Genomic DNA, 24,127 nt, shown 5'->3' with positions numbered 1-24,127 from the left:
GGATGCAAATGGCATCCACTATGCCGGACACCATTTGCATCTGCAGTCCGGATGTCTGGCAGCGAACGGACCCGGCTGGCGGCTCCGCAGACTTGCCATGGAGCAAAGCCAGCTGGGGAGGATTCCGGGGGGAGGAATGGATTGCCTACCCCCGCCGCGGTCCCCCCGGAGGACTCAGGTGAGTGGGGTTCGTACACCCCTAGGGTGGGGTGGGGGGAGTCAGATGTTTTGTCTTGGACTTGCAAATTGATGCCCCTGAAAAACATTTCCATAAGAATTTTTATGTATTTATTTGATTTATACCCCTACCTTTCTAAGAAAAAAATGGCACATCAGGTGACTAGTATCAGATACCATGTTTAGTTTTTATCATTAGGTGCTCCTTTGTATTTAGTTCAGTCCTCAATAAAATAATGTAGCATTTGGGAAAAAAGATGCAGCCCAGTAGACCAGCACTGGAGGCCAGGATAGAGAAGACCTGAACAGCTACCATGTATTTCCCCTTGGTGCTCAGATAGGTGGGCACAAAGGACACCCAAACACTGAAGAAGACCAGCATGCTGAAGGTGATCAACTTGGCTTCACTGAAGGCCCCAGGCAGCTTCCTGGCCAGGAAAGCCACCATGAAGCAGATGGAAGCGAGGAAGCCCATGTAGCCAAGGGCAGTATAGAACATGGTGACAGACCCTTCATTGCATAGTAGGAGGATCTGTCCAGGCTGGGAGTGCATGTCTGAGTCTGGGAACGGGGGAGAGGTCCCCAGCCAGATGGTGCAAATGCCAGCTTGGACACTGGTGCAAGAAATGACAATAGCATTCGCCAAACTCTTCCCCAGCCATCTTCTCACTCTGTTCCCTGGCTTTGTGGCCAGGAAGGCCAGCACCACCGTGATTGTTTTTGCTAACAGAGAAGAGACGGCAACTGAGAAGATGATGCTGAAGACCATTTGCTGAATAAGGCAGGTTGCTTTCCTTGGTCGGCCAATGAATAGGAAGGAGGACAAGAAGGAAAGCAGGAGGGAGACAAGAAGAATATAGGAGAGGTCCTTGTTGTTGGCTTTGACTACAGGAGTGTCGAAGTATTTAATGAAGATTCTTAACACAAAGCCTGCAGATAAGGACAAGAAGAAGGCAAAGGAAGCCAGGATGACCCCCAAATATTCTTCATAGGACAGGAAATTTATACCTTTGGTGATACATTGATCTCTGTCCTTGTTTGGATACTGATCATCTGGACATGTGATGCAATGGTCTGCATCTGGAAAGAACAAGAGTAACATCTTCCTTACATCCTTAGCAATCTATCCTTTTCTATTACATTCTAACAAATATATTTTTCTACTGTGATTGACAGCATACATCAGCATCCTTCAGGGCATGGTCATTTCTGTTGGGCCTCATCATTCTCCCATGTCAACAACCTACATTTTATCTTTCATGTGATTAAAGATGATTCTAAACTGATTGCATTGTTGCTTAATTGGGGGTTGGGCAGGCTACTGGATCCAGGAGTATTCCTGGAGAAGGTCTTTCTAGTCCTCAGAAGGTTGTCAAGTATCTCCTCCTTGGTGAGGGAAATTGCAGATCTATTATGAACTTGGGGTTTTCTCTGGAAGATTCCCACCCCTACCCCTTCAATACAGATGATGTAATCTAGGTGCCGGTGAAGGAGATACAGGACATGCCACAATCTGAGTGAGTCAGCAGAAGAGACACAGAGAGCTGGGTTTCCATCTTAGGGTGCGGCTCCCTCCCCCCTCACTCTTTGAAGTTCTGATGTGGGAGCAGTGAACTTTGACCGCCTGTTGGACTGTTTAATCTGTGTGTCGATGTATGCTTAACCTGTATATTTGTAAATAACTCGAATATTACAAAATACCAACAATGTTGGGAATATTGAAACCTCAATTGCAAATTATTGGTAAGGGGCAGTTTTTGACTGCAGCTTGCCTTATGATCTCTATAGCCTGCATGGTGGTTTCCGTGGGATTTCTTTCTTGTGCTCTTCCCTTTCCTCCCCTCCACCCTGACTTCCTCCATTGCTGGGACCATGTGTGTTTGCTCTCTTGCTCCTACCATTGTAAAGGAGTACCAAATGGACTGAACAAACTCTTTAAAAAGAATTCTAGTTTGTACCTGCATTTTATATGCAAGAACATTTAGTGAGTAAACTCTTTTAGCTTTTCTTCACCAAAGAAAGGTGTGGTCTCCTTTTATTCTAAGATAACCCCGTGTGCATATGGGACTGGTAGACGCTCATTCTGTTTTTTCGTTTTGCTTTTCTCTGCTAACCACCTTTCTAACAGGAGGCATCACTACCACATAATCCCATCAAAGAAGCCTCCATTGACCTCCTTCCAAAGGACACCAAATTTCAGCCAGTGCTGCACCGCAGGAACATCTCACCACTCAGAGCCTGATAGGGTTAAACTTGGAGGGAGTACTGGTGGTGTGGATCCCTGCCCCATCCACTGCTTCCTCAACCACCCTGCCCTCCATCCTCAACCGTCATTTCTTGTGACTCAATTTATGAAATAAATTATGGATATTGTAAGGAAGTGTTACCAAACACCCCGATATTTTGCTATTTTTGATATAGTAGTCTGTGCCTGAAAAAAGAAGCATAATTTCCATCTTGGGAATGCGCATAAATCTTTTTGCCATCTTAAAAGTGAGGGATGTCACTCAAAGTAGGCTTTTGTAATGACACGACACCGTCACCCTTCTCTGGCATTCCCATTGTTCTCCAGACTTAATCCTTTGACCTCTTCCCCTCCCTGGATTTCTCTTGAAAAAGTATAATTATGGTCCAGATGCCAGACCTATTAAACACTTTCAGCAGCCTCTTTATGTTTACCTTTCCCCTTAATCCAGGAGGAGGAAGAAATGTCAGTTGGTTTACACCCAAACTAACATCATTTAAACCATTCCACAGCCCATCTTAGTTCCAATGTGCCACAAGGGATAGGTGTTTGTCATTGCTTGAGTTTTAATTATTATGCCCAGGTTTGGGGGATATAAGTAACTAGGACTCGTTTGAACCAGAGGAACCTGTTACTGAATGTCCTCCTTGGACACATGTATGAGTATGTACATGTTCTGAGATACACTTGTTGAAGTTAGGGATGGCATGGGCACCCAATTCAGTCTGGGAATCTGGCTGACCTGCTCCTGCCTTCACCACCTAGCCCCACTCACTGAGCCCCTGCTTGCCCCCTGCCTGCACTCGGCAAATGGCATGCCCTCACCCTGGCAGCCTTAGGGATGTACAAAAGTCACTTACCTTTTAGCGAAATTGATTTGAGGTGAGGGGGGAGGCGCTCTGTCCCTCCCCCCCGAAATTCTGGCCGGCTGGCTCCGCTCCGCAGGGATTCTGCGGAGCTGCCAGCCGGCTCTGTCTGCCAGCAGCCGGACATCCAGCTGCTGGCTAGCAGGGACACAAATGGCGGCGGCCATAGCTGCCGCCATTTGCGTCCCTGCAGTCAGCCGTGATAGGCTACGTAAATGTTTACGTAGCCTATTATGGCTGATTTAAAAAAAAAAACCCCACGCGTATGCAAATGGCGGCGCCCATGGGCGCCGCCATTTGTGTTCCTTATTTTACACGTCTTAGTCTACGTAAACATTTACGTAGACTAAGATGGCGTAAATAAGGGGAATGCAAATAGCGTAGACGCTACGCTATTTGTGTTCTCCTTATTTTTGCCGTCTTAGTCTACGTAAATGTTCACGTTGACTAAGACGTGTAAAATAAGGAACACAAATGGTGGAGCCCCTGGGCGCCGCCATTTGCGTTTGCACATTTTTTTCTTTTAAATCAGCCTTGATATGCTATGTAAACATTTACATAGCCAATCACAGTGTTTTTTAAAAATCTAGCCGTGATAGGCTACGTAAATCTTTACGTAGCCTATCACGTTTTTTTTTTTTAATTGGAAATGGCGGTGGTGGCAGCCGGTTGGAAGACCGGCCGCCGCCGCCCCGCCGCCGCCGGAGCTGCCGCCGCCGCCACCACCACTACTGCGCTGGCATTCGGCCTCCCCAAGATTCGTGGCAAAATTCTCTGACATCCCTACTGTCGAGCTTTGTGGTCACCATTTTTTGAGAAATAAAATGGTGATTGCAAAAACGCACAAATTTGTGCACAGGTGAAAATGCGCATTTGTGCAAATGCGCATAGTTGCATATGCAAAAATTCACATTTCACAAATATGCATATTTGTGTATGCATGACAATGCACATTTTATGAAAATGCACATTTTCATGCACTCACTAATGTGTGCCTTCACAAAAATGTGCATTTCACACATGAGAATATGTGCATTTGCAAAATGCACATTTTTGTACATACATATAATTGAGTATATAACTTTTGGGATGTTACAGGGTTAATTTTGGCAGAGTAAGCTAATATAACAAAAGGAAAAATGGAGAATGTGGACATCCATGCACTGGGTTCAAATGGTGGAGGAAACCATTTCAGTTCCTTTTTTAAATCAGAATTTACCCAGTTTGCTCCTTACCAGACGAAACATGGGCTCAGACACAGTCTGCAGTCAAAGTCTGTACATTTTTGAGCTTGCAATGTCATTCACAGACCAACAAAAATTCATTTCACAGCATGTGCAAATTTGAAAACTGTGCATAAAAATATGTATTTTGAAAAATGCACACAAATACGTTTTAATCAATGGGAGACATATGCATAAAATATGAACAGGAAAAGAAAAAAGCTCACAGTCTGATAGAGACCTGTGTCAGAATGAGCCTCGAGATGGAATTTGGAGAACTTTGGAGAGCTCAAATTTTGCTCATCCACACATCCCAGAGAACCTTGCCTGGTGCATACATTGTGGTATTTTTGGTGACAAGTAAAGACCTTTTTTATTTCTTCCAGGCTTTATAGTTTTAAAATTTATGTTTGTGCATTTTTAGATCTTTGCACTGCTGCTGGTTTTAATCTGTTTTTTTACTTTGATTTTATTCTCTTTTAAATTTAAGATTTGTGTATTATGTTTCATTATGCTCTGGTATTTTATGGTTTTCAGGAGTTTTTTAGTGTGTGAATTGCCCAGAGAACTCTGGCTATTGGGCAGTGTAGAAATGTAATAAATATCTATTTTATTGTATTCATTCATTAATTACATTTCTATACCACCCAATAGCCAAAGCTCTCTGGGAGGCTGACAACAATTAAAAACAGAGGATACAACATAAAATACAATATGAAATTTAAAAGTTGAAAACAGTATAAAAATAAAACCGAAATAAAAACCAGCAGTGATGCAGAGATTTAAAATACAGTAACAAATTTAAAACAACAGGACTAAAAGAGACCAATCCTATGGTCCCTAGACAGAATCTGGGGGGCCATAGGATAGCTTGGGTTCCTGGATCCCAGACTGAAGACAGCAATCTGAACTCAGACCTAGGAATCCAAGCTCCCCTCCCCCTTGCAGCCAGAGAGAAGAGAACTACACCAGCTCCTTCTCCAGGTCTACACCAAGGTCTCCGAGGAACTACAACAGCAACCTCTCCAGGGTCTACACCATGGTCTCCAAGGAACTACACCAGCTCCCTCTCCAAGATCTACACCAAGGTCTCTGGGGAACTACACCAGCTCCCTCTCCAAGGTCTACTCCAAGGTCTCTGGGGAACTACACCAGCTCCCTCTCCAAGGTCTACTCCAAGGTCTCCGAGGAACTACACCAGCTCCCTCTCCAAGGTCTACGCCAAGGTCTCTGAGGAACTACACCAGCTCCCTCTCAGAGGGAAGGGAAACAGGGTGTCCCAGTGGAAGGCAATGGCTTATGTCATATGCCCAGGTCACCCTAGTATCCTTCCATCCCCCTCCCTGATGCCTCAGCTAGACATGCAAACAAACCCAAATAGCTGAAATACAGAGCAGGAGGAGCATGGAGGTGAAGATCATCTTCATCACTCCTCCCACCCTACATTGGATGGCTGTAAGCCTCTGAGGTTGAAGTCGTATGGCCAAGCCCCATAGGCCATCCCCCATAGGGATTTGTGCCCTAAAAGACTAAATATATAAATAACCTGTCATCATCCCTGTCTCCCTCCTCCTTCTCCCCACTGCATCTTCCTACAACCTCCCCCCACGTCTCCACCCCACACACATGCTAGCCAATTACACCAGAGCATTGCTTTTACTGTGTGTCATGATAAATTCCCCTTCATGGATCACTGCCTTGTTGTGGCGAAGGGGCTTGCGTAACTCAGTGAAGCCATAAGCTATGCCGTGCAGGGCCACCCAAGACGGACAGGTCATGGCAGAGAGTTCTGACAAAATGTGGTCCACTGGAGAAGGAAATGGCAACCCACTCCAGTATTCTTGCCAAGAAAACCCCATGGAACGTATCACAAGGCTAAAAGAGATGACGCCGGAAGATGAGCCCCTCAGGTCGGAAGGTGTCCAATATGCTACTGGGGAAGAGCAGAGGGTATTTCCAAGTAGCGCCAGAAAGAGTGAAGCGGCTGGGCCAAACCCGAAAGGACACTCAGCTGTGGATGTGTCTGGTGGTGAAAAGAAAATCCGATGCTGTAAAGAACAATATTGTTTAGGAACCTGGAATGTCAGATCAATGAATCAAGGTAAGCTGGAGGTGGTCAAACATGAGATGGCAAGATTGAACATCGACATCTTGGGAATCAGCGAACTAAAATGGACAGGCATGGGTGAATTTAATTCAGGTGACCATCATATCTACTATTGTGGGCAAGAATCCCTTAGAAGAAATGGAGTAGCACTCATAGTCAACAAAAGGGTGGGAAAAGCAGTACTGGGGTACAATCTTAAAAATGATAGAATGATCTCAGTACGAATCCAAGGCAAACCATTCAACATCACAGTAATTCAAGTCTATGCCCCAACCACTGAGGCCGAAGAAGCTGAGGTTGATCGGTTCTATGAAGACCTACAACACCTTCTAGAACTAACACCAAAAAAAGATGTCCTCTTCATCATAGGGGATTGGAATGCGAAAGTAGGAAGTCAAGAAATCACCAGGATAACAGGCAGGCATGGCCTTGGTGTACAAAATGAAGCAGGACAAAAGCTAATAGAGTTTTGCCAAGAGAACATGCTGATCATAGCAAACACTCTTTTCCAACAGCACAAGAGGCGACTCTACACATGGACGTCACCAGATGGTCAATATCAAAATCAGATTGATTATGTCCTTTGCAGCCAAAGATGGAGAAGCTCCATACAGTCAGTAAAAACAAGACCTGGAGCTGACTGTGGCTCAGATCATGAGCTGCTTCTTGCAAAATTTCGGCTTAAATTGAAGAACGTCGGGAAAACCACTAAACCATTCAGGTATGACCTAAATCATATCCCTGATGAATATACAGTGGAGGTGAGGAATAGATTTCAGGGATTAGACCTGATAGACAGAGTGCCTGAGGAACTATGGACGGAGGTCCGTAACATTGTTCAGGAGGCAGCAACGAAATCCATCCCAAAGAAAAAGAAATGCAAGAAAGCCAAGTGGCTGACTGATGAGGCTTTACAAGTAGCTCACGAAAGAAGGGAAGCGAAAAGCAAGGGAGAAAGGGGAAGATATACCCAACTGAATGCAGAGTTCCAGAGAATAGCAAGGAGAGACAAGAAGGCCTTCTTAAATGAACAATGCAAAGAAATCGAGGAAAACAACAGAATGGGAAAGACTAGAGATCTCTTCAAGAAAATTGGAGATCTCAAGGGAACGTTTTGTGCAAAGATGGGCATGATAAAGGACAAAGAAGGCAGGGACCTTACAGAAGCAGATGAGATTAAGAAGAGGTGGCAAGAATACACAGAAGAACTATACAGGAAAGATCTGAATGTCCCTGATAGCCATGATAGTGCGGTCACTGAACTTGAGCCGGACATCCTCGAGAGTGAAGTCAAGTGGGCCTTAGGAAGCATTAGTAACAACAAAGCTAGCAGAGATGACAGTATTCCAGCCGAGCTATTTAAAATCCTAAAAGATGATGCTGTTAAAGTGCTGCATTCAATATGCCAACAAATCTGGAACACTCAACAGTGGCCACAAGACTGGAAAAGGTCAGTTTACATTCCAATTCCAAAGAAGGGCAATGCCAAAGAGTGTTCAAACTACCGCACCATTGTGCTCATTTCACATGCCAGCAAGGTGATGCTCAAAATCCTACAAGCTAGGCTTCAGCAGTATGCGAACCGAGAACTACCGGAAGTACAAGCTGGGTTTCGAAGAGGCAGAGGAACTAGAGATCAAATCGCCAACATTCGCTGCATCATGGAGAAAGCAAGAGAATTCCAGAAAAACGTCTATTTCTGCTTCATTGACTACGCTAAAGCCTTGGATTGTGTGGATCACAACAAACTCTGGCAAATTCTTAAAGTGATGGGAGTACCAGACCACCTTACCTGTCTCCTGAGAAACCTATATGAGGGTCAAGAAGCAACAGTAAGAACCAGACATGGAACAACCGATTGGTTCAAAATTGGGAAAGGAGTACGACAAGGCTGCATATTGTCACCCTGCTTATTTAACTTATATGCAGCGTACATCATGAGAAATGCCGGGTTGGATGAATCAGAGGTCGGAATTAAGATTGCTGGGAGAATTATCAGCAACCTCCGATATGCAGATGATACCACCCTAATGGCAGAAAGCGAAGAGGATCTCAAGAGCCTCTTGTTGAGGGTGAAAGAGGAGAGTGCAAAAGCTGGTTTGAAACTCAACATTAAAAAAACTAAGATCATGGCATCTGGCCCCATCACTTCCTGGCATATAGAAGGGGAAGAAATGGAAGCAGTGACAGATTTTACTTTCTTGGGCTCCAAGATCACTGCAGACGGTGACTGTAGCCATGAAATTAAAAGACGCTTGCTCCTTGGGTGGAAAGCTATGGCCAACCTAGACAGCATAGTAAGAAGCAGAGACATCACCTTGCCGACAAAGGTCCGTCTAATCAAAGCTATGGTTTTCCCAGTAGTAATGTATGGCTGTGAGAGCTGGACTATAAGGAAGGCTGAGCGCCGAAGAATTGATGCTTTCGAACTGTGGTGCTGGACAAGACTCTTACGAGTCCCCTGGACTGCAAGGAGTTCAAATCAGTCCATCCTAAAGGAAATCAACCCTGAGTGCTCATTGGAAGGACAGATAATGAAGCTGAAGCTCCAATATTTTGGCCACCTAATGCGAAGAGAAAACTCCCTGGAAAAGACCCTGATGCTGGGAAAGACTGAAGGCAAAAGGAGAAGGGGACGGCAGAGGATGAGATGGCTAGATAGCATCACGGATGCAATGAATATGAACTTGAGCACGCTCCGGGAGAGAGCGCAGGACAGGAAGGCCTGGCGTGCTATGGTCCATGGGGTCATGAAGAGTCGGACACGACTGAACGACTGAACAACAACAACAACAACATGATAAATTGTCCCCTTCATGGATCACTGCCTTGTTGTGGCGAAGGGGCTTGCATAACTCAGTGAAGCCATAAGCTATGCCGTGCAGGGCCATCCAAGATGGACAGTCATGGCAGAGAGTTCTGACAAAATGTGGTCCACTGGAGAAGGAAATGGCAACCCACTCCAGTAGTCTTGCCAAGAAAACCCCATGGAATGTATCACAAGGCTAAGGGGAAGAAATGGAAGCAGTGACAGATTTTATTTTCTTGGGCTCCATGATCACCGCAGATGGTGACTGTAGCCATTAAATTAAAAGACGCTTGCTCCTTGGGAGGAAAGCTATGGCAAACCTAACAGCATAGTGAGAAGCAGAGACATCACCTTGCCGACAAAGGTCCATCTAATCAAAGCTATGGTTTTCCCAGTAGTAATGTATGGCTGTGAGAGCTGGACTATAAGGGAGGCTGAGCGCCGAAGAATGGATGCTTTCAAACTGTGGTGCTGGAGAAGACTCTTACGAGTCCCCTGGACTGCAAGGAGGTCAAATCAGTCAATCCTAAAGGACATCAACCCTGACTGCTCACTGGAAGGACAGATCCTGAAGCTGAAGCTCAAATATTTTGGCCACCTAATGCGAAGAGAAAACTCTCTGGAAAAGACTCTGATGCTGGGAAAGACTGAAGGCAAAAGGAGAAGGGGATGGCGGAGGGTGAGATGGCTGGATAGCATCACCGATGCAATGAATATGGACTTGAGCACACTCTGGGAGAGAGCGCAGGACAGGAAGGCCTGGCGTGCTATGGTCCATGGGATCACGAAGAGTTGGACACGACTGAATGACTGAACAACAACATGATAAATTGTACTATTCATCCATATGAATGAAATTTAGCCCTATAAATGCCCATTGCCTTAATCTTTTGAACGTATGTTCTAAATTATTTTCACGAAATTACTCCTTGGTTAAGCAACAGTGCCTTTGATCTCCAAATCCTATTAACCCATAATGTGTCATGTTTGGGGAGCACTCATTGCCCAGTGTGTTTGAAATGATTCCTTCAACTCTAAGGACTGCATGTCTGAAGGTGCACAAGAACACTTGTGAAAGGGGGAAAAAAAAGCCTTTAAAAAAAGCCTTCACAGAAAATGTCCAGTGGAATCTTTTCCCTCTCCCTTGGGGGCTGCTCTTTCCCCCAGAGTCACCCACCTTCCTGGGTAGAGATGGTCCCTTCCGCACAGGGAGCACAGTCGTAGCAGCAAATTGGCTTCCCTTCCTGAACCACCTTGGTGAATCCAGGGCGGCAGCTTTCCACACACCTGGAATGAGGCAGGGGCTAAGCAGAAAGATAAGGAACATGAAGGAAAATGTGATAGGGCTAATTTTATCCGTGGAAAGGACCGAAGACAACCTCCAGCTGCAGGTTTAACTTGAAGCCCTTCACTAAGTCCAAGCATGTGCAACTGAAACAAGCACATATTGGGGCCTCCACATCCCTCCCAATCCTCAGTTGTTACCCTTGCGTCGAATTTTAGATTGTGAGCTTGGCAGGGCAGAGACCTCTCCTGTAGTTTTAGCCATGTTCTTCTGGGTGTATGTCTGGGGAATGAGGTAACATTGGATCTCATGGAAAGCTCTCAAAATTAGAACAGCAGGTCAGCAAAGGTGGCAGTGTCTTCTGCAGCCACACCAGGGAGGCCTCCAGTGATGGACTTATCCTTCCCACTACAGATCTCTCTCTCCCGCCCTCAAAAGGGAGGTCCACATCGTCCTACTGGCTCTTGGCTACTCTCCAAGGGAGCATAGCATTGCTCCCTTATTTAATATATTTCTTTATATCTCACTTTTCAACCATTCAAGTGACTTGCTTTAAAATAGTTAAAGCATCAATTAAAACCACAGTCAAATTAAAGTCACCTTTGACAAGACCACAGCATTATAAAAGTTCCACACTGAGACACAGCATGTTTTGTTGGGTGGAGTGCTGGGCTTAGACTTTATGGATCAGGAACTGTTTAAAGATCTGAAAGCAGGGAGTAGGAATAAACCTCTGACCTCCCTACCATTCCTTGTTTGTTTCCAGTGGAGGCTGGTGGCTCCTACCTCAGTGGGTTGGGTGAATCCATTCTGGGTTTCAATCAGATCCACCCAGAATGCTAAAGCAGCTATCCAAGATCCCGAAAACATTATTGGGGACAGGGTTCAGCATTGCTGCCTTATTTAATACATGCACTTATATCTCGGTTAACACGTCAGTGGTTCGTTCTAAATTCATTAAAGCACCACCTAAAACTAGGGCTGTGCATGGACCCCCCAAGCCACCTTGGAGGCCTCTTCGGGGCTTCCAAGGTGGGCCCAATTCACTTTGGGCTGATTTGGGGTCCTGACCTGCTTTGGCTTCTGGAGCTGAAGCCTGAAGCAGGATTCAGACATCCAAATCCCGCTTCACCCCCCACCCTCGACACACCACCCAGCCATGAGGTCTTTACCTAGCCCTTGGATGCACACTGCCAGCCTTCTCGTTGCTCCAGTGGGGAGAGCTGCCTCCACCAGCTCCAGGGCCCTCTGGACACGTGGTGGCGGCCTCCTTGTTATTCTGGGGGTGGGAGCCATTTTAAAAATGGCAACTCCCTGTATTCCTGGAAATAGATCCTGCAGGACCTATTTCTGGAAATATAGGGAGTTGCCATTTTAAAAATGGCTCCCCCCGCATGGAACAACAAGATGGCTGCTGGTGTGTGTCCAGAGGACTGAGGTAAGGAGCTGGGGCTGGGCAGTGGCAGCAGCGTGGCTGGGCCGAGCTTACAGATCATGTCAATGTATCCCTGAGTGACCCACCCTGCTTTGTGCTGCTTTGTGCCCCCTTTGCCTCACCTCGGAGGCAGCCTGAAGCACCCTGCTTCAACTCAGAGCTCGGGCGTCCGGCCAAAGTAGTGCACTGCCCTACTTAACACCACAATCAAAGTTAAGCCACCTTTGACGATACCAAAACAGAAAACACTATAAAAATTTTTCACTGAGACAGTGGTGTGACCGGTGGAGTGTTGAGCTTAGACCTTATGGATCAGGAAGTGGTTAAAGAACAGAAAGCAGGAATACTTGGTCAGCCCTTGCAATTAAGAGATGTAAACAGTGGGGTCCCTCAAGGATCTGTATTGGGACTGGTGCTTTTTAACTAGTTAGGGTTGGCCAAGTTTGCTGATGACGTCAAATTATTTAGGGTGGTTAAAACAAAAATGTGATTGTGAAGAGCTCCAAAAGGATCTTGCCAAACTAGGAGAATGGGCATCACCATGGTTAATGAGGTTCAATATGTAGAGTGATTGACGTTGGGGCAAATATTCTAACTTCACATATGAGCTGATGGGATTTTGGCTAGTGGTGACTGGCCAGGAAAGAAATCTTGGGGTTGTGTGATGGACAGCATGACGAAAATGTTGACCCAAGTGTGTGAGTGCTGTGAAAAAGGCAAACTCAATGCTCGGGGTCATTAGGAAAACAAAACAGTCAGTTTCATAATGCCATTACATAAATGTATTCTGTGACCACACTTGGAATACCATGTACAGTTCTAGTAACTGCACCTCAAATAGGATATTATAGAGTTGGAAAAAGTGCAGAAAGGGGTAACTAAAATGATCAAGAGGCTGGAGCAACTCCCTTATGAGGAAAGTTTAGAATCTCTGGAAATGTTTAGCTTAGAAAAAAAGACAAGAAACCCACGATAGAGATGGAGTACAAAATTATGCATGGTGTGGAGAATGTGGATGGGGAGACATTTTTCTCCCTCTCTCATAATACTAGAACCCAAAGGGGTCATCCCATGAAGCTGACTGAGGACAGATAAAAGCAACTACTTCTTCACACAGCATGTAGTTAAACTATGGAATTCACTTCCCCAAGATGTCATGATGGCCACCAATTTGGATGGCTTTAAAAGGGGATTGGACAAATTCATGGAGGATAAAGCTATCAGTGGCTACTAGTCATGATGGCTATATTCTATCTCCACAATCAGAGACAGTATGCCTATGTACACCTGTTGATGGGGAACATGGGTGGGAGGGTGTGTTGCACTCATATCCCACTCATGGGTTTCCCACAGGCCTCTGATTGGCCACTCTGTGAACAGAATACTGGAGCAGATGGACTCTTGCTCTGGTCCAGTATAGCTCTTCTTAAGGAACAACTTTGGACTGTTCTGACATGGCTCTTCTTATGTTCTTCAGCTGCCTTGGGAAGACCACAGTCTTGAAAGGTAGAAAATAAACAAAGAATGGTAAATGCAGTGAAAGGAAAGGAATTATTTTCCTCACTTGGTTGAGCCATTTGGGCCACACAATGGCATCCTCATCAATGGTAAACATGAGGTCTGTGCATCCCCATCTTTCTATGCTCCCAAATTTCACTCTAGTGACGGACCTATTGGGAAACACCACCCAGTTCACAATGTCAAAGTTGACTGCCAGTTCTCCATTCTCATCCAAATACACCCCATCCATGGAAGCGTTGTAAAACTGGGAGTTGCTCAGGAAATGGTGAAGCTAGAAAGACAGAGAAAATACACATCAGCATTTAGGAAACAAGGAAACAAGATTCGTAATTATGTTCTGCCAATTTCAGTCTTGAATTTCCTATGACTAAGGGCTGGATCTAGATTTCAGCAACGGTATATGCATTTTGTAAAACTGGGAGTTGCTCAGGAAATGGTGAAGCTAGAAAGACAGAGAAAATACACACCAGCATTTAGGAAACAAGGAAACAAGATTCGTAATTATGTTCTGCCAATTTCAGTCTTGAATTTCCTATGACTAAGGGCTGGATCTAGATTTCAGCGATGGTATATGCATTTTTATACCCCTCTGTCTGCTTGAACAGCTTGAGAAGGTGTTAAACCCAGAAGGCATATAAACTAGTGTTTTATGCCCTAAGGAGAATATTGTGAGCTGCGATGGCAAATTTTGAGCACTAATAAAAAGCGGAAAATTGATAATTATGTCATTAGGGCTGCAATCCTATATACACTTACCTGGGTGTAAGCCCCACTGAAATTATTTACTACTGAGGAAACACACGTAGGGTTCCTCTGTAAACATTACAGTTTCAGTATGTGCTTGGGAGAATCTGAATTCCTGAAAACAAGTTGATAAAAAATATGAGCCTAGCGAAGAAGTATTGTTTGCTCGGTGTAAAGAGAAAAGAAGAAGCGCTGTTATACAGAGTATAAAAAGATAACTTGAATACAAGATAGTGGGGGAAATGCGGATTGGCACAATATTAAAAGGCATCAGAAAAATTGAAAGTGTACATGCTGTCAGGATTAGCACATGACACATGCAGACACCAAGTATAGGGTCCATCTCCAGGCCCGCTCCCACACTGGAGTGGAGGGAGTGAGGTGCCACATTAGAACTTCATGGTGACCAAACTAGCAGCCCAGTCAGCATGATTCAGCTCAGCCCGCCTGCCCAAGGGGATAGGGTTCAGCACCTTAGTTCGCTCCTTTATTGTTCTGGCTGGTTCTGACTTAACCCCAGAATGGAGTCACAGCCCCACCAAAATTGATGCCACTGGCCTCCACTTCTCCCATGTATAGGGTGGGTTGGGGGTTGGCACTCCCATGCTGGATGATGAGCAGTCATGCTGGTGACTGCAAACACAGTCATGGCTGTTGAGAGTCCTGCCAATGATGGGGGTTATTACCAGATGGGCTGAGTCTTTTGAGGCTATGTAAGGGGGCAACAAGAGGAACCAGCACAAGAGGTTCCTCAAGTGGGTTTGCTCCATAATATGCAACATTTCATCCCACTACTATGTCTGACATTATCTCAGATTCTAAATCCAAGGCAATGATTCTGGAACTGTACAATTGATTGTCATGTGCAGTGGAGGCATATGCGATGGAAAATGGAATACCTGCCATGGCTGTAGCCTTTGAACATCCAACCTGTCTCCACCCTCCACCACCATCCTCTTGGATCTGGACCTGTATGCAGCATCTAAGGCATGGGCCACAGCCAGGATGGAGTTGTAAATGATGTAGCTATCTAGAGACAGGATTCTCTCCACATCCTCTTGGGGCAGGGCTTCCATGTTCTCATTCTCTGTGCATCTTGTCCATCCTTTCACAGACAATGCACGCTTGGAATATGTACAATTAAACGCTTTCTCCACAAAATGCTTGACACCAGAGAAAAAGGGCTGAAAATCATACTTTGCTCTTTTATTTGTCTGGACAAAGAAGGAAAAAAGACCATGGATGTCTTGGAAAGATACATCAGTATCCATCAACTCCAAGGTGATGTCCCACAAAACTGTTGTGATCCAGACTTTCCCTACAATGGGTCCTATCACAAGAGAAACCACATTATGTATAAGGTATATTCCATCTAAGAAAACATTAATCTCTGCATAATAAACAAAGACATCAACTTGTCTCCACTTGCGGAATGAAGTACGACCAAGACCTACTTTGTTTGTGTTCATTCCTTGGAGGATTTGCGAGAAAACAGCACATATACCATTTCTGGTGAGCACAGGTATCAAGGACCTCATAAACCTCTCTCCATTGTTGGTGTCTGGAGCAATGAGACCAATTGTCGTCCATTTGAAATGCAGGAGCAGTTTGACAATCTCCAGGTTATGAGTTCCTTCTTTGGGGACCATCCGGTAGAAAAAAGGGAACTGAGTCTTATCATTCAGAACATCAGAAACAAATGCATAAGTGACCTGACAAAGAAAGGAAGATCAACAAAGATGATCAGGGGACTGGAAACAAAGCCCTATGAAGAGAGACTGAAAGAACTGGGCATGTTTAGCCTTGAGAAGAGAAGACTGAGGGGAGATAGGATAGCGCTCTTCAAGTACTTGAAAGGTTGTCACAGAGAGGAAGGCCAGTATCTCTTCTTGATCATCCCAGAGTGCAGGACACAGAATAATGGGCTCAAGTTACAGGAAGCCAGATTCTGGCTGAACATCAGGAAAAACTTCCTGACTGTAAGAACAATACGACAATGGAACCAATTACCTGGGGAGGTGGTGGGCTTTCCCACACTGAAGGCCTTCAAGATGAGGCTGGACAGCCATTTGTCAGGGATGCTCTGACTTGGATTCCTGCATTGAGCAGGGGGTTGGACTCGATGGCCTTGTAGGCCCCTTTCAACCCTACTATTCTATGATTCTATGAGGAGTCTGGTGGCTTGTTTTCTCTTGGATCAAAACTCAAATATTTGTTACCCTGAAATGATACTGGTCATTGGCCCTGTTCAGATGCACATTGGGGAAGGCTGGTTAGGCTAACCATGGTGCATGGTGGTTACCGCTAACCATGCAAGTGCTACTGCCACACATGCAGGTAAACATGTTCTACAACGTGGTTAGACTAACCATTCCCTAACTACTCTCCCTCCCGCAGGAACCCACAGTCCTCTGGATGGGTGGCCATGCATCCCAGCACCCTTTGCGCTGTTGGCCATTTCGGTGCTTGGTGCTGCCGGCCATTTTGGTGCTCGGTGACTACTCCTTCTTTGGCTGATCTTGCTGCAGAGCTCTATGGCAGCTGTCAGTTAACCACGGAGGCAGCAAGTGGTTAGTGAACATGGTTAGTCCGTGGTTAATAAACCACCATGGTTGGGACAGACACCTGTTCCAACATCACCCTAAGCCAACATGGTTAGCTCAAAACCATCATGGCTTAGCCTGATATCTGAACAGGCCACTATGATGGAGGGAGTTGTCCCATCTACTGCAAGGAGCACCCTTTGACAGGGAGTGTGCTTTCTTGCATACTCTTCTTACATATTTCATTGCACTTCCTGTGGAACCCCTGTCAGTGGATTTCAGTGGAAAATAGACATGCTTCTAGAATGCAGCCACCATTCACTAAATATTTCTGAAATCTGGCCTGATCTCCCCACCTGATAGCTAGATGATCTGTGACAGACCTCATGCTGATATAATAAGTTATCTTAATTTTATGATGAATACAATTTTCAGCCACCATATCGTAATTATTTATTTATTTGATTTGTTCCCTGCCTTTCTACCCAAAACGGCATTCAAGCCAGCTGACAATCACCGATAAAACAAGGATAAGCAAATACATTAAAACACAATTGAAAGCAATTAAAAACACAACATCATAAAAGCAGCAACCAGCTCAACAAACCTGCTTACACACTAAAGGCCTCCTCGAATAAAGTCATCTTTGCCTGCTGGTGGAAGGGCAGCAGAGAGGCAGTGAACTTATTCTCCCTCAGCAGGGAGTTCCACAGCCAGGTATCAGCCACCAAGAAGGCCCTCTTTCATATGCCTTAATTCTCCCTTGGCAGGGAGTTCCACAGCCAGGTATCAGCCACCAAGAAGGCCTCTCATATGCATCTGAAGGTGGCATCCTTGAAAGAAGGGCCTCCCCCAAAGATCTTAAGAACCATTCATAGAATCATAGAATCATAGAATCATAGAATCATAGAATAGTAGGGTTGGAAGGGGTCTACAAGGCCATCAAGTCCAACCCCCTGCTCAATGCAGGAATCCAAGTCAGAGCATCCCTGACAGATGGCTGTCTAGCCTCGTCTTGAACACCACCAGTGTGGGAGAGCCCACCACCTCTCTAGGTAATTGGTTCCATTGTCGTATTGCTTTAACAGTCAGGAAGTTTTTCCTGATGTTCAGCCGGAATCTGGCTTCCTGTCACTTGAGCCCATTATTCCGTGTCCTGCACTCTGGAAGGATCGAGAAGAGATCCTGGCCTTCCTCTCTGTGAAAACCTTTCAAGTCCTTGAAGAGCGCTATCATATCTCCCCTCAGTCTTCTCTTCTCAAGGCTAAACATGCCCAGTTCTTTCAGTCTCTCCTATTAGGGCTGTGTTTCCACTCCCCTGATCATCTTTGTTGCCCTCCTCTGAACCCTCTCCAGTTTGTCTGCACCCTTCTTAAAGTGTGGTGCCCAGAACTGGACACAGTACTCCAGATGAGGCCTAGCCAGTGCTGAGTAGAGGGGAACTAGTACTTCCCGGGATTTGGAAGCTATGCTTCTATGAATGCAGCCCAAAATAGCATTGGACTTTTTTGCAGCCATATCACATTGTTGGCTCCTATTCAGCTTGTGATCGACAACGCTTGTGATCACAGCTTGTGATCGACAAGCAATTCAGCCTTGTATGGGAGAAAGAGGTCTACAGGTAGCCTTGTTCCTAGCTGTGTAAGGCCTTACAGATCATAACCAGGATGTTGAATTCTGCAGAGAAACAGAAACAGCCAGTGAAGCTGTTGTAACAAGGGCGGCACTTGCTCCCTGTAACCAGCCCCATTCAACAGTTTGGACCAGCTGAAGTTTCTCAATGGTTTCTGAAGGTAGCCCCATGTAGAGCTCACATTTATTCTGACATACCGCAGTCTGATTAGTTGTTGGGCCCCAACCCCGATGCTGCAGTGGCCCCCAAAATGTACAGTCAGAATCTGATCAGAAGTGTCCCAGAATGGGGTTTAGAGCCTAACTCAGTAGTGAAAAGCCCAGGCCCTAAGAGTTTGGCTATGCCTAATTATTCATGTAATGGCAAGAGAAAGGGTGTAGGGATGTGCGAACCCTCCCCTGTCCAGGTTCTCTGGGTGCCTGCCCCTGTTCACCAGTCCCCAGACAGTGCTTAAGCCCCTCCCACACTTGGCAAGCAGCCCACACTCACCCCGGTGGCCTCATCAAGCTCCATGGTTGCCATTTCTTGCAAATAAAATGGTGATCACAAAAATGTGCATACTTGCGTATGTGCAAAAATGCACATTTTTTTTTCAAAATATATGCATTTTGCGATTGCCATTTTATTTTGCAAAAAATGACAACCGTGGAGCTTGATGAGGCCACCGGGGTGAGTGTGGGCCACTCGCCAAGTGTGGATAAGGGATGAGCGGGGCAGGGGCTTGGCGAGCGGGGCTTGGGGGTGGGGCAGGGCCGGGGTGGTTCCCCCGGATTCCCAGGGGGAATCGGGTGCCCACACCATCCTTAGAAGGGTATGTGTGCTGGTTTGGGCCTTGTAAGCCTGTGGAACATCAGAATAAGTGTGAGCTTATCTCTGTCAGTTATCTTAGAAGAAGGAAGGAGGGAGGTAGTCTCTCCTGTGTGGCTGCTAGCGGTCGAGCTTGAATGTTATGCGGATAGGTAAGATAGTTACAGCCTTTCCATGAGGAACTGGAAACCATGGCAAGGGTTTTCAGAGGTTTACACATCAACTGAAGAGGGTGGAATGCAAGTACCGCATTTGGAATGGGGCTTGTTTATAGGCTAAAATGCCCTGACAATTAGATCGTTAGGAGGTGTGCTATTGCAGTCCCATCCTTGCTTTTAAGTGAATGCCCAGACTTTGTTGGGAACTTCATCTTTACTCCCAATCTTTTATGGTCTATCATTACCATCCCTTGTTCGCTGCCTGTTGCCCTTCATGTCCCTCCATTTGAGCTGTGAGAAAAACTTCTCACCAGGACTTTAGATTGTTTCACCTGAATTGTATCACCTGAACTGAAGCTTAATCCAGACAAGACTGTGGTGCTGCTGGTGGGTGGTTCTGCTGACCGGATGGAGGGTGTTCAGCCTGTTCTGGATGGGGCTGCACTCCCTCCTGAAGGAGCAGGTCCACAGCTTGGGGTTTCTCCTTGAGCCATCTTTGTCACTTGAGGCTCAGGTGGCCTCAGTGGCACGGAGTGCCTTCTGCCAACTTCAGTTGGTGGCCCAGCTACGCCCCGATCTGGACAGGGATAACCTGGCTTCAGTTGTCTATGCTCTGGTGATCTCCAAGTTAGATTACTGCAATGTGCTCTACGTGGGGCTGCCTTTGAAGATGGTTCAGAAACTGCAGCTTGTGCAAAATGCTGCGGCCAGATTGATAACGGGGACCAGAAGGTCTGAACATATAAGACCAACTCTGGCATGCTTGCACTGGCTGCCTGCATGTTTCTGAGCCCGATTCCAGGTTTTAACCTATAAAGCCTTACATGGATTGGGACCACAATACCTGATGGAGCGCCCCTCCTGTCATGTACCTACCCATATACTATGCTCAACATCTAAGGCCCTCCTCCAGCTGCCTACACCGAGGGAAACTCAGAAGGCAGCAATAAGGGAGAAGGCCTTCTCGGTGGTGGCCCCCCATCTGTGGAACAAGCTCCCCAATGAGATCTGCCTGGTGCCAACATTGTTATTTTTCAGGGCCAGGTTAAGACCTTCCTCTTTTCCCAGGCGTTTGGCAGCACATTATGAGGTTTAATCAGTCCTGGATGTGTCTTTAGTTATGACTGACTGTTCAAACTTGTTTTTAGTTATATGTTGCTGGTGTATATTGTCTGTGTGCTTTTATGTAAATGGCTTTTAAACTTCGTATATTGTATTTTAAAGTTTTAACTTCTGTAAACTGCCCAAGAGAACTTTGGCTATGGGGTGGTATAGAAATGTAAAGCAATCAATCAATCAATCAGTTGTCTGTGAAACCTAGAACCCTGTCTGTTTGAATTACGAATCATTAAGAACCTGCTGTGGAATGAATAGACCCTGATGTTTTTTTCTTTTTCTTTTCTTGTTTCTACTTTATTATATGAACTAAGAAACAAATTACAACCAAAACGGAAGTACAACATTACACAGTCGGAGTGCGAGAAAAAAAAAACTTGTCTAAAATACTGTATAGATCTAATCCATAATATTAAAAATAAAAACACAGTCTTTTAACCATCTGTCTCACGTTGTCTTATTGAACACCACCACAGAGAAACATGGATAAGTGGAGGAGATAAAAGAGGCAAGGATTGATTAATATATGTGATGAAAGGGAACCATACCCCATCCAACTTCTCTGTGCTAGACAAATCACACACAACTTTGCTGTGTTGCATTAATTTCTCTGACAAGGCAATTTCCCACACTGTCACCATCCAATTTTACACAGAAAGATTGTTAGCAATTTTCCTCTGAGCTGCAATTTCCATATGTACTGTAACTAATAACAGAGTGACCAACCCTTTGCGGATCATAGGAACACGACCCTGAATTTGTGTTTGCTATAGATTGTGTATCTTTGAGCATCTCTACACCATCCTAAAATCCCACATTTAAAACAGGGCTTTAAATACAGGATCATGACAGACTTCTTTTACACGTGCTTCCTTCCCCCCTCCTTTTCTCCCTCCTTTCCCCCCTTATCTGAGTCTTCCAGATGTTTCATTATACAGCCGCTAGATGGCGCTGTGGTCTAGCGCCTCTTATTTCTGGTTTTCCTCTTTTCATGAGGGAACTCAAGCAGAATTCAAGCACTTTGATTTGATAGCTCATTATCTCCGATCTTTTAGAAAATGGAATGAAGGTCATTTAGTGTGGGAGGTGCCCCGGAGGTTGATGATGTCATCTAAAGGACCTGCAAACCTCTGTGAGTAACCAATCTCACTAGCAGGATAAAAGCTCTGTGTGAAGAAGCCCTTTGTCTTCAATAGCCCAGAGAGCCACTTGGCTTGGACTCGTTGTGACTCCTGGATTTTCCTACAGCCCATGTAGAGATACCAAAGTGGAAGTTATGGTCATCGAATTCTCCCTGTGTGTGGGTTTACTTTGGTCCTACTCTTGAACCTATGTTTTGACTCTTGGATTAGATAGGCCCTGACCCATGTAGCATGGAAGTACCAACAAAGATTTCAAGTTGGATTAAAATTCTATGTGTGTGGATTTACTTAGGTCTCCTTCTAGAACCCTTGTCTTTGATAGCTTGGGTGGTTTATGTCAGGAATTGTTCAAGCCTATTGCCCTGTATTCTGAATTCATAAAGATTGCAATGGGGAAACCATTGGTTGGTCTCTGACACAATTACAGTTATTAGCCTTTGACTGGTCTGTGAATTAAATAATGAGCCTATAGCCTACAATTAAATATAATAATAATAATAATAATAATAATAATAATAATAATAATTATTATTATTATTTATATCCCACCTTTTCCCTAATACTGGGACTCAAGGTGGCTTTAGAACATTAAACTTATACAATTAAAACCTATAAATAGAAATATAAATACTGGTGTACAAAAGTTAAAAATACAATTAAATCATCAATATTAAAACTATAAAAATCTCAAAACATTAAAAGACAACCACCACAACAAAAATAGTATCCATACGTCATATTTTCACAGGTCCAGACTAGTTATCCCCAAAGGCCTGCTGGAACAAAAAAGTTTTTACATGCCTACAAAAGCATATCAAGGAGGGTGCCACGCTCGCCTCCCTGGGAAGGGAGTTCCAGAGCCTTGGGGCAGCCACCGAGAAGGCCCTCTCCTGCGTTCTCACCAGGCGTGCCTGTGATGATGGCGGGATGGTGAGAAGGGCTTCCCATGAAGATCTCAGGGCATGAGTAGGCTCATAGGGGAGAATACGTTCTTTCAGATAACCTGGAACCGAGCCGTATAGGGCTTTATAGGACATGACCAGCACTTTGAATTGTGCCCGGAAACTGACCAGGAGCCAGTGAAGCTGTTTTAACAGGAGAATTGTATGCTCCCTGTAACCAGCCCCAGTCAGCACTCTGAGCCTATAGCCTATAATTAATGAGGTTATAGCCTATAATTAGTCAATTAATGAGCCTATAACCTATAATTAATTAATTAATGCACTTATACACTACAATTAATTAATGAACCTATAGACTATAATTAAATAATGTACCTATAGCCTATATTGAGCCTATAATCTGGAGCTGCCATCAAATATGCAATTTCTCGAGAGTTGCAACCATTAAAGTTTTGCCATAAGAGCTAAGAAACTCATCTAGGAAATCTGATTTGCTACTAATAAAAGTGCTCGCTGTTTCTGGTATTTTTGTGTCAGCTTGTCAGGATAAGTTTGTGCCAAAAGATGGGCACAGGATAATTGAACAGCTGCAAAGTAGTTTATGCTTCCCACTAACTGATGTCCCTGAGTGCCCCCTTGCTTTCTGAGCTATAACTGTACGACTGGGAACCAAACTATACATGATGTAATACAAATATAATAAATGAAATGAATGATGTTACTCAAGTGGCTTGCTCAATCCAGATGTGAACCATGGCTAGGGGAATGGGTAGAGGTTAGCCCATTGCCCTCCATTGTGGAACTGTATCAACCCCCACCCACATCCTCTATTTGCATGGGGGGGGGGGAGTTCTAATTAAAGTTCTCTAAATAATTTGTTGATTTCTCTGGAGAGAACCCCAAATGGAGTTACAGTCCACCTGCAAACAAACACACACACCTGTGGGATTTTGTAGATGCCCAACATGGTTGAAATCTGGATGGAGATGTCAGAGTTGGACCCTTCAAGAACAGCCAACAGTTGTTGATTCTGCCTTCCACAGTAGTAGTTGGGAACATTTGCCTGCCCAGGAGACAGCAGGTCTACCAAGGCATCAGAAGTCACTCTTGCATTGAAATAGCTTTCATGGATGTCATAGCCCAGGGTGATGTTGGGTAAGAGCCTGGGATTCTGATTGATCTCCTGAATGGCAAAGAAGAAGGACAGGATGTTCCAATACTCTGTGGGCTTTTCCCTAGTGAAAAAAGAGAGAGTCACATTGTCATCATGTCTTCAGTGAATCTAAAATATTCAACTGTTGCTTTTTTGACCCCTCAGGTTTTACAGGAAATACAAATCTCTGGATTACATTCCTACATCTGTACTCATGCTAACACTTATCCAGAGCAAAAGCCAGGTTTAGGTGTGTTGGAA

At 45.0% G+C, this 24,127-nt stretch overlaps 1 protein-coding gene across 1 annotated transcript; it reads right to left on the bottom strand.

The window, feature by feature from the left end:
- Nucleotides 1-346: 346 nt before the first annotated feature.
- Nucleotides 347-20,433, bottom strand: LOC146356543 (vomeronasal type-2 receptor 26-like). Its single transcript, XM_084830174.1, has 7 exons — nucleotides 20,430-20,433; nucleotides 19,277-19,428; nucleotides 15,917-16,124; nucleotides 15,672-15,742; nucleotides 13,712-13,939; nucleotides 10,605-10,731; nucleotides 347-1,257 (listed from the first exon to the last, which is right to left on the bottom strand). Exons 1-7 carry the CDS (start codon nucleotides 20,431-20,433, stop codon nucleotides 347-349), a joined length of 1,701 nt encoding a protein of 566 aa, XP_084686300.1.
- Nucleotides 20,434-24,127: the final 3,694 nt, after the last annotated feature.

The sequence above is a fragment of the Heloderma suspectum genome, chromosome 2 (genome assembly GCF_057233095.1).
Source record: "Heloderma suspectum isolate Gila_16-S chromosome 2, 16-S_ref, whole genome shotgun sequence".
Classification (NCBI taxonomy): Eukaryota; Metazoa; Chordata; class Lepidosauria; order Squamata; family Helodermatidae; genus Heloderma; species Heloderma suspectum.
The sequence above is the reverse complement of the archived record's forward strand: the minus strand, read 5'-3'. Positions and strand labels throughout refer to the sequence as shown.

Excerpts from the sequence above, each read along its gene's own strand:
- LOC146356543 (XM_084830174.1), bottom strand. Across the intron at positions 16,125-19,276 it reads TCATCCCTTATCCACACTTG|GTCACTTATGCATTTGTTTC; the intron begins GCGAGTGGCCCA and ends TTTCTTTGTCAG. Across the intron at positions 10,732-13,711 it reads GGCCCAAATGGCTCAACCAA|CCCCTGCCTCATTCCAGGTG; the intron begins GTGAGGAAAATA and ends CTTTCTGCTTAG.